The sequence below is a fragment of the Temnothorax longispinosus genome, chromosome 2 (assembly GCF_030848805.1).
Source record: "Temnothorax longispinosus isolate EJ_2023e chromosome 2, Tlon_JGU_v1, whole genome shotgun sequence".
NCBI lineage: Eukaryota > Metazoa > Arthropoda > Insecta > Hymenoptera > Formicidae > Temnothorax > Temnothorax longispinosus.
Window position 1 is genome coordinate 3,168,130 of NC_092359.1, and position 15,670 is coordinate 3,183,799.

Sequence of the window (15,670 nt, forward strand, 5' to 3'; positions counted from 1 at the left end):
ATATACAAAAAAATAATCGAGGAAAGAGAATGTTATATTTTTTTCCACGACAGAACAATTTACTATAACATAATATATTTAATATTCACGAAAAGAGACATATATAACGTTTAATGACAAATACATAGAAAACTATTTTTTTAAATTAAACTTTCGCGTGCTCGTTATCGATATACATATACAGAATAACGTTTATACAAAATGACCGTTCGAGATTATACGTATGATACTTCGTCCTCTGATAAGAAATCCTCTTGCGGAACATTTTGATGATAGGTATACGTCATTTCTCGGTTTTCGAGTCTTTTTGTTGGTGAATAGTAGGCTGTGTAATGCCTGAACAAATAACGTAGATCACAATACAAATTACGCATTGTTAAAATAAAAAAACTACATTAAATAAAGATAGAAAAATTACTTGGATTTGGTTGTGTCCCTGCATAAAATTCTATTCGAGGATGCTTCTATCTTTGGCCGTTTTCTTAATGTCATAGTATACCTTGATGATCCTTCTGGATCCGCATTTTCGTTTGTCGGAAAATTGCGCTGTATAAAAAAAGATAAAGTATAGTTTCTCGTTTGATAAGAAAAATGACTTCGTTTTCGTTTCGTTTAACTTCAACGTTACCTTTCGCGGGGATACTTTTTGCTTCTCCTCGCTCGAATCGCTGGACGAGAACGTCAACTTTTGTGCCAGTCGTCGTCGTCGTCGTTTGCTATTGACGGATTTCCGAGATTTCTTCGAATTATCGGATTTCCTTACGTCGTTTAATGCAGTTTTGATTTTAGGTGATTTTTTGGAAGCTCCAGCCTTTTCAATAACAATCATCTAAATTAAAAGTGTTTACAAAATTCATAAATCCTGTTAATACATTTATGTTTTGCGGAAATATAATTGTACGAGCTTACTTGATTTTTATTTGTACCAAAAGTCTTATTTGATTCGGGCAATGACGTTTGCTTATTTACATCTTGCTCCTTTGATGTATTCTTAGAATTCACTTTCAATTTCTTTCTTTCTTCAGTATTCTACATTTTACAAAGAAAAAATATGTACAATTATCGTGAATACAATTATAGAGACAAATACTTCTGTAATCACAATAATTTTTACCGTAGTATTTTTTTGAATTTCTTTTGAGTTATCAGTCAGCGAAAGTAACGATGATTCCTGTGAGTTGCCCGGACTATATACTGGATTGTTATCTTTCAAAGTTACACGTTCACCTATATAACAGTAAAAAGATAGCCTTGAGCTATTGTTCAACTACTCTCCCAAAAAATGAATTTTATCTATGTATATTTTTTCACATTTTTATATTATTAATCTGTTTATTCACCTATCCAGTAACATAACGGAGGTAGGATATGACGGCCCCTCGAACTAACAGGTGCATTCAGACAGTCCATCGTCGTATCATGAAGTTTCTTCTCGACTTCTTGAACATTATCTAAGAAACGAAAATGATCTTAACACATAGAACACGTAATCTTAATATATTTATTAAAAGTAATATATATTTTAAGAAACTTACTGTGCTGCAACGTTTCCCAAGTCAGACAAAATTGCTCGATCTTCGCGGGACATCCGTAACGACATTGTCTCGAAAGTTCCTTGGGAATAGCTAAATGTAACAAAGATATTTTCTTAATTGACAAATTTTTATCAACGTACAATTAATACCGGATTTCGGATACTGTACTGTGCTTGTTGTCGTTTAAATGTCCAAGAAGCTCATAGAATTCATGATTCACCGTTTCGATTAGCGTCACTGATAATCGCCTCGCGACGATGTCCGTCGTAAACTTCCTGTGCACGACATGGCCAGCTTCGCTATAAGGGAAAAAAAACAATTTAACATTGTCTATTAATTATATATAAAAAAATATCATATAATTATATATAATCGTTTGATTATTAATCATATTATCTAAGAGAACTTACTTGAGTAATTTTCCTTGAAAAGTTAAACCTAGTTCAGATTTCGATTTCCCGTAATACACTACTTTTGGCGTCCACGCGGTCAGCATTTTGGGATTTTCCTTAACTCCGAGCTTGCTGCTTTTAGGTTGTTCATTTGTTGGATTCGTCGTTGAATTAGTAGGATTTATATTATTATCCAATTCATTTTTGTTATTTATTATCGGACAAATCTCTCTTTTATTGTCGACCGTGTCGACTGTTGTCTTCGAATGAGAATTATTCAGGAAGTCTACGTCGGAAACGTCAATCGCAGGTTTTGTACTGATCGACGTTTTTAACATGGATGTCTTGTCAGTTTCTTCTAACGGCCGAATATTTGCATTTTGCTTAACCTCATGCTTTATGATTATCTTGGAATCATGCTGTCCAGACTTCGAGTCTACTCTACTTATTTTCAAATTCACCGGCATCGAACTGATTATAGTCGGTTTGGATCTCTTCTTTGGAAATTCGCTTTTCGTTTGTTCAATAAATTCTTTATGTAATTTCGGGGAGGCACAGGGCTTTTCGGAAAAGTCGCTATTCCTTTCGCTGATTATCGCAATATCTTGGTCCACCTCAGCATGCGATGCTATCGTATTTCCGCCTGTCTTCCGCGCATTCGTGCTTACAGTCGCAACGTCGACGTCAGAATTGGTGGTGTAGTCAACATCCGCAACGAAATGCGAATGCGCCTTCTCTTGAACGTTCCTATAAGCAATTTGCTGTTCCTTTATAAAAGCATTCAAGTTAACTCTTTGTACCTCGAAAGCATCGGACGGTTGTTCATTTTGTACATGTGTTACAGACTTGCCTCCTCCGTACACATTAAAATTATTCCTTTGTATCTCTCGATGACTGGAAAACGTCATTTCTTGTGGTCTTTGAGTAATATTTACTATCTTGCGACACTCCCTCGTGTCGCTCGTTGTTTCCACTTCGTCCTCCGTGATACTAATGCAAGATTCATCGGGAAGTGAATTTTTCTTGGTGTTAGCGAATTGATTCGCCACATGAACAGACTGCAACTTAACTTCTTCGACGTCACACGGTAGATTCGATGCATACTTCTGAGCGTCCGGATAAATCGTTTTCTTTCTCACTTTACGTTTGTGTATTTTTCTGGGCGATTCTCTAGCTTTTAAAACTCGTTCGATCGATACTTTGGGTACGCCTGCGTAAGTCTCGCTCTCTGATTTATCTGAATCCTTGTCATGTTTCGGTTTAATGTTCACTGGGTTTGATAGCTGGACAGCATTAGAATCATTTCTTATGCTTCCGTATCCCAAATCGGTGGAGTACCAACAGTTTTTCAATTCTGTCTGTTTGTTTTCAAGTTTATTACTGTTCGCATGACTGTCTTCGTACACTAAACTCTGTACCGTTTCCGGGTTGCATGTTTCGTGACTCGCGGAGACTAGCGAGTCATTATTGCATTCCGATCCCGTTTTGTAAGACACTACATAATCCAAACAATCAAACATCTCAATAATCTTGTCGATATACTTTGGAGAGCAATTCCTATCTGCCAAATTGTTAATAATTATGTTCAATTTATCCTCCTGAAGAATGTCCTTTAATTTGATCTTCCTGGAACTGGACGGTTGATTTATATCAGTTTTGACATTTTGTTTATCATCCTCGTCGTATAGCGGCTTTATATTCTTTATTTGCATGACAGGGATTACATCCTCCTTTTCAGAGTTGGAAATAAAAGGCTTTACAAACGAAGTATTTTTCTCATGATTTCGTGAACTATGAGTCGAGTAATTTTGACATTTTTCCTGGTTTTCATTATTCAGATTTTTAGTCTTAGGGTATTCATTTAGATTACAAGATCCTGTTGCAGAAATAGCTTTGTCATTTCTCGCACATGTATAAGTCAAGTCTGTCAGTTCGCTCTTTAAATCATCGTCACTGTCAGTAACAGGAGTAGGCCAACGAAACATCACTGGACATCCTTGGCTGACATACGTCCTCCATATTTGATAGACATTCTCCCAATCGTCAGGAAAGCCGTTATAAAATTTCCCGCGAATATAATCCGGTAATCCTTTGTATAAAATATACGAAATTATTAATATGTAATTTTTACAAAACAAATTAATTTAAATTAAATAAAATTTTATTTAATATAATTTAAATTTTATTACCATTTCTTTCATCAACAATATTTCCTTGTAGAATATATTTGTGCTTGAATTTGGACTCGACGCACGTCGCAGAGTATCTTCTTATAACTGGTTTGCTACGTGCAATCCTTCCACTATTTGCAAAGATATCACAAACAATCAATAATCAATATGAGCACTTGAAAAGACTATCAATCAATGTAGTATTTTTGTACTCACCATTTTAATGTCCCTTTAATGATTAATTCGTATTGGTCATTTAACATAACTTTCCATTTCAAAAACACTCTGTCAACTTTCTCAAAGTAATTGGTAGGAGTTGCCGGTGCGACAACAGTATTCAAATATTCTTTGTCAGCATTTGTATTAGTAAACATCCTGCTAGGAGCACTCTTCAAGGAAGCCGTGTTTGCCGTGGAAGACTGCGCGGATCTGTCAAGCGAAGTCGAAGCTGTCTGTTCGCAATTGGACAATGTACGAACTCTGGTTCCCGGTGGTTCCCTAAAAGTGCGATAAACCGTATTTTTCGCCGGGGGTGGCATAACAAGCCGATCAACGTGATCATCCTGCTGGACACGATACTGCTTGACGCTGGACGTAGTCATTGCTTCTTGCTTGGCATTACGGCTGTTCTTCCTCAACAGGATGTTTCTCAGGTTGTTGCTGGAGGCCAAGACCTCACTCCTGATCAAGGAAGTTTGCGGCGACGAAACTGCGCAGCTCGAATCCAAGGTATCTACATTAATGCTGGAGATGCTGGGCCAGGCTGTCACGGCTGACATTTTCCCATCGTGCGAGTTTCTGCTGGATTCCTGTCTCAGTACAGCCAGTTTCAAGGAGCGCTGCAGCTTCTTGAATCGTTCATCGACTTGTAGATCCCCAAACGTGGTCTACAGCAAAAATTCAAGACACAATTTGTAGACTCATCATTATACAATTAGAAACTGTGATGATCTTCAGACTGACATCAGAAACGTCCCTTTAAACTTTCACGCCGTGAGCATGCATACGTACCTCATGACGGTTGGACATCGGAAGGTATTGGTCCTTTGAGGTTATGTTCTCTGTTTATAACAGAAATTTGCGCGTAAAAATTTCACTCGTGAAAAGTTAGAAGCAGGGAAAGAAGCTGCAATCGGCGTAATAATGCAATAACACGAGCATCGATTCGTGAGTTTCAAGCGTTTCTGCGCTTTCCTCTTCGATTTATTCACGACATCACAAACCAATTAACGAATTAAACGAATATCTACCAATATATTCAAATTTAAACGTATACACGCTTGTCAAGCGAACGAACACCGAACGAATAGCAAACGTTATGCTAGGACTACAATGCGAGTCGTAAAGTCGTGAGTCGTAAGAATTGACCAATCACAAACTAATTTGAGGAGAATAATCGACTGTGATTGGTCAATTCTTACGACTCACGACTTTACGACTCGCATTGTAGACTTAGGTCTACAATAGGTGTTTTAAGCCCTAAGAAATTGTTCAATCACAGTTGAATTTGAGGAGAATAATTGACTGTGATTGGTCAATTTCTCAGGGCTTAGGGCTTAAAACACCTATTGTAGACTGGGACTAAACGTTGGTTGTCATTTTATTCAATAAATATAAGAAAAAATCTCAAATTGCTAAAGTTATATCTTTTTGCAAAGGTATTATGCTCGATCCAACTGGCCAAATTGTATTGATCACAAAACGCTACGTTTCGACCGCAGATTTCGGTCCTTTTCAAGCGTATAGAAACAACTCATTAGTGAATCTATTCTGTAAAGGCCGAAGCATAGACTTTTGTACAACACAAGAGGTGCTTTGGCTTTAATTCTTAATAGTTTCATTGTCGTTATATTTTCCCACGCTCTGACGTATGAATAACAGTGTGATTACGAGGGAGGCAATGGACGCGTTCAGCAGACACAACTGTTGAGTTCGTCTTATCAACACTCTGCGTCGATTGGTTGGTTCTAAAAGTAAGAGCCAATCATGTTCGACCGCTACTGAGCAGCTTGGTTTGCTGAACGCGACCAATGTGGGGAGCAACATCCGCGCGGCGCGGCGCGGCGCGCTCGAAATACCTACTGCCACCTCCTCGCTTATCATGCTTTGCTGATACATCAGGAGTAAATTTCCGTGGTTTCGCACCGCGAAATTTACTCCTGATGTATCAGCAAAGCATGATGAGCGAGGAGGTGGCAGTAGGTATTCCGAGCGCGCCGCGCCGCGCGGGTGTTGTCACCCCACATTGCCTCCTCGTAATCACGCTGTTATTGGTCAGAGCGTGGGAGCCTACTGCCCCTCCTATGCATACCTGCCAACGCTCTGATTGGCCGTAGGCTGGGCATCCTCGTCGCGTGCCCGGCGCGCCGTTCCAATGGCGATGGGTAATAGTGGGGGTAGACGTGCCGCTGCTCGAATATCTACTAAAACCTCCTTGCTCAACATGCTTCCCGCGTAACAGGAGCGATTTCTGAGGAATTACCACCAATTATTTAATTTCTATCTATTATATTTGTGTATATATATAGATATATCTATATGTATATATTATATATAGATCTGTGTAGTAGTTATATATAGTACGAGAGAAGAATGATTCAGATGACGATAACGACGATAATAGCAGAACCAGCATTGTATCCGAGACAGACTTTGATAAACCGAATGGTCACCAATGGGGCGAAGATTTAGATGAAGTAAAAGATAAGAATAAGGATAGAGACAAGAAATTACGAAGCAGTAAAATATCAAACCAAGAGATAAAGTTACTTAGGCAAGAATTTGTTACAAACATGTATCAGAGTTTCCTGGATGGTAAAGATAAAGATTTTGATTATAGGTATATGTTACTAATCAATAAATATAATATAAAGAATCTATAAATATTTATAGACAAATATAATAGATAAAAATTAAATAATAATTTTTAAAATAAATTTAAATTAAAGATATTTATACCATATGTATTGTTTTACAATTTCTGATAACAACTATAAAAGTAATGGAAAGCTATGATATTTCTCAGAAATTTAAATACAACAGTTACTTTATTATATACTTTTATTATTTGTTTTCAGCACTGTAGATGACAATGAAGCTTATGATAATGTAGAATTACGAAATCAAGATGAAGAAGAAAAGTATTTTGATTCTGAAGCCCCTGAAACCGTTCTTACGTCTAATGAGTGCAATGATCAAAACGAGTCTGAAGACGAGTTGGATATTATATATATGAGATCACTGAAGGTTAAATAATATTTTACACTTTACAATTGCCTCGCTTTTGTGTGTTGGCATTGATTCACATTGCAGAAAGGTTTATTATTCACTATATATAGGAGCAGACTCCTACAAATGCACACTCTTTGGATAATCAGACATAGCCCTGCATACATTGGGTTACAATAAATATATTTGTACAAAAAAAGTGGTTGCATATTTGTTATAATACCACACCTCTTCCTTTCTTACTCCATTTTATTTTATAATATAATATATAATTTTTATTTAAAAAATTAAATTATAAAATTTTATAATATAAAATTCTTTTCATAATTTAAAGTTAAAAATAAATTGTTTAATAATTTATAAAAATTATTTCTAGTTTATTATTGCCAAGTTTTTTTGTTTCTCTTTTTTTGCATGTTGCAATATATTTATTGAATTTTACGTGTTTAAATTCTGCTTTGCATTCCAATTAAAAAAATGTTGAATTGCGTTTTATAACGCGTTTAAATGCGTGACTGCAGAAAAGCAATGCAACGGGAGTCGGGAAACGTTCGATCAGCCGGTGAGCGATTATCTGTTGGCACCAAATTAATTTAATAATTATTATCGTCTAATCACATTCGAGAGAGCATGCCTCGCATTAAAGAATACATAACAATATTAAAACAAACGTATTTCTCGCGATTCATTTAGGTATCGTATTTCGAAGCTCCGACTTTGTCGTCCAACGTTGCCCGTCGGCATTCGCCGCTACCTTTTTTCTGTTGTCTAACATTATGCAGCAGCATTTTATAATTATTTATCGTCTAATCACATTCGAGAGAGCATGCCTCGCATTAAAGAATACATAACCATATTAAAATAAACGTATTTTTTGCGATTCATTTAGTTATCGTATAACGCTGCCCGTCGGCATTCGCAGCTATATTATACCTTTTTCTCGTTGGCTAGCATTATGCAACAGCATTTTATAATTATTTATCGTCTAATCACATTCGAGAGAGCATGCCTCGCATTAAAGAATACATAACCATATTAAAATAAACGTATTTTTCGCGATTCATTTAGTTATCGTATTTCGAAGCTCCGAATTTGTCGTCCAACGACAATACCTTTTTCTCGTTGTCTAACATTATGCAGCAGCATTTAAAAACTTTTTAGTGTCTAATATTGTTCGAGAGAGCATGCCTCGCATTAAAGAATACGTTACAATGTTAAAATAAACGTATTTCTCGAGATATATCCGTGTCGTTTGTCGCATTTTAGAGCATTTACTTTTCCGCGGCGACAAGCACGGCGAGCACTGCGATGCATTCGCAGTTTATTCATACATATATCATTTAAGAAAAAGTAATTAATATAATTACATTACTAATTTAATAAACACATATTAATTTAATATTAAATTATTAATAAGTAATAGCGAAGAATGTATTATGCATTCGTTAAGACGTTTGAAAGATCATAAAAATTATGAAAAGAATTCTAGGTTATATGAGGAAAGCGAGAATTATTCCTCAGAAATCGCTCCTGTTACGCGGGAAGCATGTTGAGCGAGGAGGTTTTAGTAGAGGTATTCGAGCAGCGGCACGTCTACCCCCACTATTACCCATCGCCATTGGAACGGCGCGGCGCGCCGGGCACGCGACGAGGATGCCCAGCCTACGGCCAATCAGAGCGTTGGCAGGTATGCATAGGAGGGGCAGTAGGCTCCCACGCTCTGACCAATAACAGCGTGATTACGAGGAGGCAATGTGGGGTGACAACACCCGCGCGGCGCGGCGCGCTCGGAATACCTACTGCCACCTCCTCGCTCATCATGCTTTGCTGATACATCAGGAGTAAATTTCGCGGTGCGAAACCACGGAAATTTACTCCTGATGTATCAGCAAAGCATGATAAGCGAGGAGGTGGCAGTAGGTATTCCGAGCGCGCCGCGCCGCGCCGCGCCGCGCGGATGTTGCTCCCCACATTGGTCGCGTTCAGCAAACCAAGCCGCTCAGTAGCGGTCGAACATGATTGGCTCTTACTTTTAGAACCAACCAATCGACGCAGAGTGTTGATAAGACGAACTCAACAGTTGTGTCTGCTGAACGCGTCCATTGCCTCCCTCGTAATCACACTGTTATTCATACGTCAGAGCGTGGGAAAATATAACGACAATGAAACTATTAAGAATTAAAGCCAAAGCACCTCTTGTGTTGTACAAAAGTCTGTGCTTCGGCCTTTACAGAATAGATTCACTAATGAGTTGTTTCTATACGCTTGAAAAGGACCGAAATCTGCGGTCGAAACGTAGCGTTTTGTGATCAATACAATTTGGCCAGTTGGATCGAGCATAATACCTTTGCAAAAAGATATAACTTTACTTATGGTCGCCATGTTGCACTAAACACTAAAATGTCTCTTTTCTGATGTAAGAACAGAATAACTAATGTATACAAGTCTATGGGCTTATATTATGTCTCGTTGTTTCAACCAGTGTAGAGAGAGAGTGCAGACGGTAAAAAACTAGATTCCAACAATTACATGAAAAACCTGTTAGTCTATGAGAAGGAGCTAGAAGAAGAACGCTCCAAAGAATTTGTAGCGTCAAGTGGACCGCAGCCTTACTTATTTATTTTTATGTTTCACTTATTTATTTTTGTCTTACAAATAGAAGAACCATGATAATCTTGAAATAACTTTTCCATAATTTTCGCTGTTTCAAATAATTCGACACAAGGGCTGATTATTCTTCCTCTAGAAATATGATTAAACCAGTCGTTATCTGGATTAATCAATAATTCTGTTGGGGTTCCGAAAAAAATGAATATTTTTTGAATTCTTTCGAGAATCGTTTTTACACGTTTTTATTGAACACGTACTCATGATGATATGTCACAATATCACTTGGTACAACCTTAATGCTAGGTCTACAATGCGAGTCGTAAAGTCGTGAGTCATAAGAATTGACCAATCACAGTCGATTATTCTTCTCAAATTCGATAGTGATTGGTCAATTCTTACGACTCACGACTTTACGACTCGCATTGTAGACCTAGCATAAATGTTTTGAAACTGACACTTAAAAATGGTTGCATCTGGCATCTGCGCAGAACCGTATGAAATTCGTCACTGTGTTTTTCCACCATGGTCATGAGTCAGTCACGGTGGAACTTTCCACTGCTTTCCACCATGGTGCGATCTCAGCTGATCCCGGATCCGTGTCGCGTCACGCGTCTGGATGATGTCTGATGTGCGCAGTAATTACCAAGGTCGGTAAATACTGTCGTCGCGCCGTGTTTACGCCGGCGCCGCGTCTACCGACCTTGGTAATTACCGGAGTCGGTTGGCGAATTGGACCGTGTTCAGACGCGTTTTGTCCGGAAGAAATTTCTTTTTTGTAAAGTATCGCGACTGTCACCATCTGCATTGTTCGACTATCAGTATATACCTTGTACCGGCGCCTTTCGAGGCCTCCAACCTTTGTAATTTACGCCGCTTGCGGCTTATACGACGAGTGGAGCCCCGGCCTTATTTAGACGGCCAAATTATAAGAAGAAGAAGAAGAAGAAGACTGGTAATTACCGGACCGTTATCCGGGTTATCACCCGATAATACGTAAAAAGTCCCGATGGCGAAAACACGGGTATATATCCGTCTCCGCCGTTCCGATCCCCGTGATACATGTCTTCGCTTTTGTAGGTGATGTCCGCGATAAACGTGAAGGCGCTCTCAAATCAGAACGTCTGGAAATTCTTGAAGTCGTTCGACACCGTGCTGACGGACTGCGACGGTGAATGAGGGATTGCGGGACGAAGCGCGGTCGGTACGACGTTTGATCCTTCCGGTCTCTCTTTCAGGCGTGCTATGGATGTACAAGACGCCCCTGCCGCATTCGGCGGACGTCGTGAATCTGTTCCACAGGCTCGGCAAGCGGGTTTTCTACGTGACGAACAACAGCACGAAGACCCGGGATGACCTCGTGGAGAAGTTCCGGGCCCTGCAGTTTGAGGCGACCAAGGATGATATTTTGTGCACCGCTCACCTGTCAGCGAGTTATCTACAAAGCTTAGGCTTTCGCAAGAAGGTCTACGTTATTGGTTCCGAAGGTAACGCCCCTGGTCTACGAGTCAATGGAATTATGAAATGTATATTATGCAATTGTCCTGTTCCGATATCAATTTTTGTCTGCAGCAATCGGGAAGGAATTGGAGGAGGCTGGTATCTCGTATTGCGGAATAGGACCGGACCCAATTAATCAGAATATGTATTCCGTTTTCGAGAAGGACCCTGAGGTAGCCGCGGTTATAGTCGGTTTCGATGAACACTTCAATTATCCTAAAATGGTCAAAGCAGCTACGTATCTGAATGACGCCAATGTACATTTCATTGGAACCAACACTGATCAAAGGGATCCAGCTTCAAATGATGTCGTGATACCTGGTAGGTATTTAAATACTTTATGTGACTGCTATTAACAACGCGCTGTCAATTAAAAATCTGTGACTTGCAGCTACAGGATGCCTGGTTAAATGTATAGAAAATTGCTCAGAGAGAAAGGCGATGATTGTGGGTAAACCGGATAAATATATGGCTAAAATGTTGATGGAACAATCCAACGTTGATCCCCAGCGTACTTTAATGATCGGAGACCGGGGCAACACCGATATACTCTTTGGAAATCGCTGCGGTTTTACGACTCTGCTAGTCCTGACGGGAGTGACCGCTTTGTCGGACGTCGAAAGATGGAAGCAGTCCGACCGACCGGAAGAACGGAATTTCGTACCGAATTACTACATAGACGCGCTCGGCGACTTATTACCGTACTTAAAAAAACTAGAAACTGAAATGTCACAAATTCGCAAGATTTAGACGTGAAGAAGGAAAGTATGAGCGCCATAACACTTTAATAAAGATAATGCGACTTTTTAGAACAAATCCGTATATATATGGAATACTAGCTTGATACACCCTTGCTTCGCTACGGTATGCAAAGGATTCCTATAATTCACCTCCGAATTTAGATTTGCTTCTTTAGGGGTTGATTAGGGCAAAATCTTGAATTATGTTTTGTATGGGTAATTTTTGTAAGCAAAACCAAGTCGATATCTCATCGGGCCCAAGAGATATTGAGAAAGTCGTGAAAGCACATTTTACCCCTTTTCACCCCTTAGGGGTCAAATTTCTAAAAATCCTTTTTTAGCGAGTGCTAACGTCATGGAAGGAATATACTCCTCGAATTTCATGGTTCTTGGTTTAGGGGTTTGGACTGTACGTTGATGAGTCAGTCGGAACATTTGATTATATATATATAAATAGATATATTTCATAGACACATACATGTACATATACATATATATATATATATTTGTGTGAATAGAATTTATTTAACAGATAGAATCTTTTCAACAAATTTTAACTATTTATATTAATTATGTAAATCAATAAATTCTCCCTTGTGTGCGCAAATTTTAAGAAATATTAAACGAAAGATCATGCAGCCTATATTGATTTATTTTTTCCTCGGAGATAAAGTGCGATTGTTGGAGGGAAATAAAAATGAAGGGGAAATGCTTGGATGGTCCGGGTTTTGGTTTAGACGGAGGTACAAAGCGAGAAAGTAAATTTTCCACTTCAAATCTTCCAACCCCACGTTTAATCTATTCGTAATTAAAATCGAGAAATCGATATATCGCATGGCGTAGGCAGGCAGGGGTCCGACTGTTTTTTTTACGAAGTAACACGTGGCACTAGTGACAGTGTGCGATCTCAGCTGATCCGTGCCGAGTCACGCGTCTGATGCGCGCGGATACTGGTAAATGGTAATTGCCGGACCGTTATCTGGGTTATCACCCGATAATACGTACAAGGTTCCCGATGGCGATAAAACGGATATATGTCCAGTTTCGTCGTTCCGATCCCCGTGATACATGTCGTCGCTTTTGTAGGTGATAATGTCCGCGATAAACGTGAAGGCGCTCGCACGTCAGAACGTCTGGAAATTCTTGAAGTCGTTCGACACCGTGCTGACGGACTGCGACGGTGAGTGAGGGATTGCGGGGCTAAGGCGGGGTCGATACGACGTTTGATTCTTCAGGTCTCTCTTTCAGGCGTGCTATGGATGCACATGACGCCCCTGCCGCATTCGGCGGACGTCGTGAACCTGTTCCGCAGGCTCGGCAAGCGGGTTTTCTACGTGACGAACAACAGCACGAAGACCCGGGACGACCTCGTGGGGAAGTGCCAGGTCCTGCAGTTTGAGGCGACCAAGGACGATATCCTGTGCACCGCTCACCTGTCAGCGTCTTATCTACAAAGCTTGGGCTTTCGCAAGAAGGTCTACGTTATTGGTTCCGAAGGTGAAGCCCTGGTCCACGAGTCAATGGAATTATGAAATGTACATTATGCAATTGTCTCTGTTCTGATATCAATTTTTATCTGCAGCGATCGCCAAGGAATTGGAGCAGGCTGGTATCTCGTATTGCGGAATAGGGCCGGACCCAATTAAGCAGAATGTCCCATATTCCGTTTTCGAGAAGGACCCTGAGGTAGCCGCGGTTATAGTCGGTTTCGATGAACACTTCAGTTATCCTAAAATGGTCAAAGCGGCTACGTATCTGAATGACGCCAATGTACATTTCATTGGGACTAACACGGACGAGAGGTTTCCAGTTTTAAATGATGTCGTGATACCTGGTAGGTGTTTTAAATAATTTATGTGACTGCTGTTACAACACGCTGTCAATTGAAAATCTGTGACTTTTCCGATGCAGGTACGGGAAGCCTGGTTAGATGTATAGAAAGTTGCTCAGAGAGAAAGGCGGTGATTATGGGTAAACCGGATGAATATATGGCTAAAATGTTGATGGAACGATCTAACGTTGACCCCCAGCGTACTTTGATGATCGGAGACCGGTGTAATACCGATATACTCTTTGGAACTCGCTGCGGTTTTACGACTCTGCTAGTCCTGACGGGAGTGACTGCTTTGTCGGACGTCGAAAGATGGAAGCAGTCCGAGCGACAGGAAGAACGGGATCTCGTACCGAATTACTACATAGACGCGCTTGGCGATTTATTACCGTACTTAAAAGAACTAGAAACTGAAATGTCATAAATTCGCAAGATTTAGCCCGTGAAGAAGGAAAGTATGAGCGCTATAACATTTTAATAAAGATAATGCGACTTTTTAGAACAAATCCGTACGTATATAGAATGTATCTCATGCACACATACATGTACATATATATATTTGTGTGAATAGAATTACCTAACAGAATCTTTTCAACAAATTTTAACTATTTATATTAATTATGTGAACCAATGAATTCTCTCTTATGTGTATAAATTTTAAGAAATATTAAATGAAAGATCTTGCAGCCCATCTTGATTTATTTTTTCCTCGGAGATAAAGTGCGATTGTTGGAGGGAAATAAAAATGAAGGGAAAATGCTTGGATGTTCCGAGTTTAGACGGAGGTACAAAGCGAGAAAGTAAATTTTCCACTTTAAATCTTCCAACCCCATGTTTATTTTGGCAATGCCTTTTATATGAAAAAGTACACCTTTTTTGAAAGGGATGATGCACATTTTGGATGAGAAAGGAGTACTGCGAGAGAGAGAGAGAGAGAGAGAGAGAGAAAGGAAGATAAATTGGCAGAGGATGAAAGGATGTGTGCAAAAAGATTGTGTGATAATACAATATATATTATTCAAATATATATATATATATGATAATGGTAAACTTAATGGTAGAGAGAGAGATGCGAATTCGTAATCCTTACCTAGAGCTTGTCGTAAACTCATAACAATGAAATATATTTATAACGCGTTATATATATCATAATATAAAAGAAGCGTGGTACGTATGTATTTGTGTGTGTGTGTGTATCCGTTGTGTATGTATATGTGTGTCTTTCATCTCGTCTCGTGTACATCTGTATATATTATTTTATTACTTTCTAAGTTTTATCGGAGGGTCTTGCCCCTAATCTCTGCGGAGAGGAGAATCAGAGGTGTGTGCATGCCTATATTTTACATAGACACATCCAAATATCGATTTCGTAGAGCACGAGTCGTAAAATCTTTTAACAGCTAAATCGTTAACGGTTTTCGATGCGTAAGTATTGTAGCGAGACAGCGTAACATTCATTACCACCATATGTAACGTTCGCAATGGGGGTGCACATTATACAAAGGAACCCGTACGTTTTTCTCAGATTGTTTTACGGAGACCGTCGAAGCCGCCCTCGCGGACTATGTTCCCCTACGTCGGTCGGATCGTTTAAAAGTTCGATATGAAGTTTCAGCGTAAATCACAGTTCACTCATGATACACGTCGGAAAGATATAACGCATTCA

General features: G+C 39.3%; 4 protein-coding genes across 9 annotated transcripts; 3 read left to right on the top strand and 1 right to left on the bottom strand.

Moving 5' to 3' along the window:
* Nucleotides 1-58: 58 nt before the first annotated feature.
* On the bottom strand, nucleotides 59-5,391 carry LOC139825334 (uncharacterized). 2 transcript variants are annotated; one of them, XM_071797987.1, is made up of 12 exons: nucleotides 5,110-5,391; nucleotides 4,315-4,985; nucleotides 4,117-4,229; nucleotides 1,946-4,016; nucleotides 1,704-1,834; nucleotides 1,536-1,625; nucleotides 1,341-1,451; nucleotides 1,115-1,227; nucleotides 910-1,029; nucleotides 629-811; nucleotides 419-546; nucleotides 59-336 (listed from the first exon to the last, which is right to left on the bottom strand). In XM_071797987.1, exons 1-12 carry the CDS (start codon nucleotides 5,125-5,127, stop codon nucleotides 216-218), a joined length of 3,870 nt encoding a protein of 1,289 aa, XP_071654088.1. In that variant the 5' UTR covers nucleotides 5,128-5,391; the 3' UTR covers nucleotides 59-215. The 2 variants fall into 2 exon arrangements, with proteins under 2 accessions (XP_071654088.1, XP_071654087.1); XM_071797986.1 differs by having other exon boundaries at nucleotides 629-829.
* Nucleotides 5,392-6,260: 869 nt separating this feature from the next.
* On the top strand, nucleotides 6,261-7,542 carry LOC139809077 (uncharacterized). Its single transcript, XM_071771707.1, has 4 exons — nucleotides 6,261-6,296; nucleotides 6,669-6,937; nucleotides 7,176-7,344; nucleotides 7,437-7,542. Exons 1-4 carry the CDS (start codon nucleotides 6,261-6,263, stop codon nucleotides 7,479-7,481), a joined length of 519 nt encoding a protein of 172 aa, XP_071627808.1. The 3' UTR covers nucleotides 7,482-7,542.
* Nucleotides 7,543-10,499: 2,957 nt separating this feature from the next.
* LOC139809143 (glycerol-3-phosphate phosphatase-like) lies at nucleotides 10,500-12,249 on the top strand. Of its 2 annotated transcripts, none has more exons than XM_071771838.1 (5): nucleotides 10,500-10,957; nucleotides 11,014-11,104; nucleotides 11,172-11,420; nucleotides 11,506-11,754; nucleotides 11,825-12,249. In XM_071771838.1, exons 1-5 carry the CDS (start codon nucleotides 10,943-10,945, stop codon nucleotides 12,181-12,183), a joined length of 963 nt encoding a protein of 320 aa, XP_071627939.1. In that variant the 5' UTR covers nucleotides 10,500-10,942; the 3' UTR covers nucleotides 12,184-12,249. The 2 variants fall into 2 exon arrangements, with proteins under 2 accessions (XP_071627939.1, XP_071627940.1); XM_071771839.1 differs by having other exon boundaries at nucleotides 10,500-10,888.
* A 147-nt stretch (nucleotides 12,250-12,396) lies between these two features.
* On the top strand, nucleotides 12,397-14,690 carry LOC139809144 (glycerol-3-phosphate phosphatase-like). 4 transcript variants are annotated; one of them, XM_071771843.1, is made up of 5 exons: nucleotides 12,397-13,133; nucleotides 13,260-13,353; nucleotides 13,409-13,670; nucleotides 13,756-14,007; nucleotides 14,085-14,690. In XM_071771843.1, exons 3-5 carry the CDS (start codon nucleotides 13,433-13,435, stop codon nucleotides 14,426-14,428), a joined length of 834 nt encoding a protein of 277 aa, XP_071627944.1. In that variant the 5' UTR covers nucleotides 12,397-13,133; nucleotides 13,260-13,353; nucleotides 13,409-13,432; the 3' UTR covers nucleotides 14,429-14,690. The 4 variants fall into 4 exon arrangements, with proteins under 4 accessions (XP_071627944.1, XP_071627941.1, XP_071627942.1 ...); XM_071771840.1 differs by having other exon boundaries at nucleotides 13,422-13,670; XM_071771841.1 differs by having other exon boundaries at nucleotides 12,397-13,126; nucleotides 13,422-13,670.
* The last annotated feature ends 980 nt before the right edge of the window (nucleotides 14,691-15,670 follow it).

Bases quoted from the DNA above. Each gene is read 5' to 3' on its own strand.
- LOC139825334 (XM_071797986.1), bottom strand. The intron at 4,017-4,116 runs GTAATAAAATTT...TTTTATACAAAG, and splicing joins TATTGTTGATGAAAGAAATG to GATTACCGGATTATATTCGC. The intron at 547-628 runs GTAACGTTGAAG...TTTTTTATACAG, and splicing joins AAAAAGTATCCCCGCGAAAG to CGCAATTTTCCGACAAACGA.
- LOC139809077 (XM_071771707.1), top strand. From the start codon at position 6,261: ATGTATCAGCAAAGCATGATGAGCGAGGAGGTGGCA. The intron at 6,297-6,668 runs GTAGGTATTCCG...TCTGTGTAGTAG, and splicing joins TGATGAGCGAGGAGGTGGCA to TTATATATAGTACGAGAGAA. The intron at 7,345-7,436 runs GTTAAATAATAT...CACTATATATAG, and splicing joins TATATATGAGATCACTGAAG to GAGCAGACTCCTACAAATGC.
- LOC139809143 (XM_071771838.1), top strand. The intron at 11,105-11,171 runs GTGAATGAGGGA...TCTCTCTTTCAG, and splicing joins CGTGCTGACGGACTGCGACG to GCGTGCTATGGATGTACAAG. The intron at 11,421-11,505 runs GTAACGCCCCTG...TTTTGTCTGCAG, and splicing joins CTACGTTATTGGTTCCGAAG to CAATCGGGAAGGAATTGGAG.
- LOC139809144 (XM_071771840.1), top strand. The intron at 13,354-13,421 runs GTGAGTGAGGGA...TCTCTCTTTCAG, and splicing joins CGTGCTGACGGACTGCGACG to GCGTGCTATGGATGCACATG. The intron at 13,671-13,755 runs GTGAAGCCCTGG...TTTTATCTGCAG, and splicing joins CTACGTTATTGGTTCCGAAG to CGATCGCCAAGGAATTGGAG.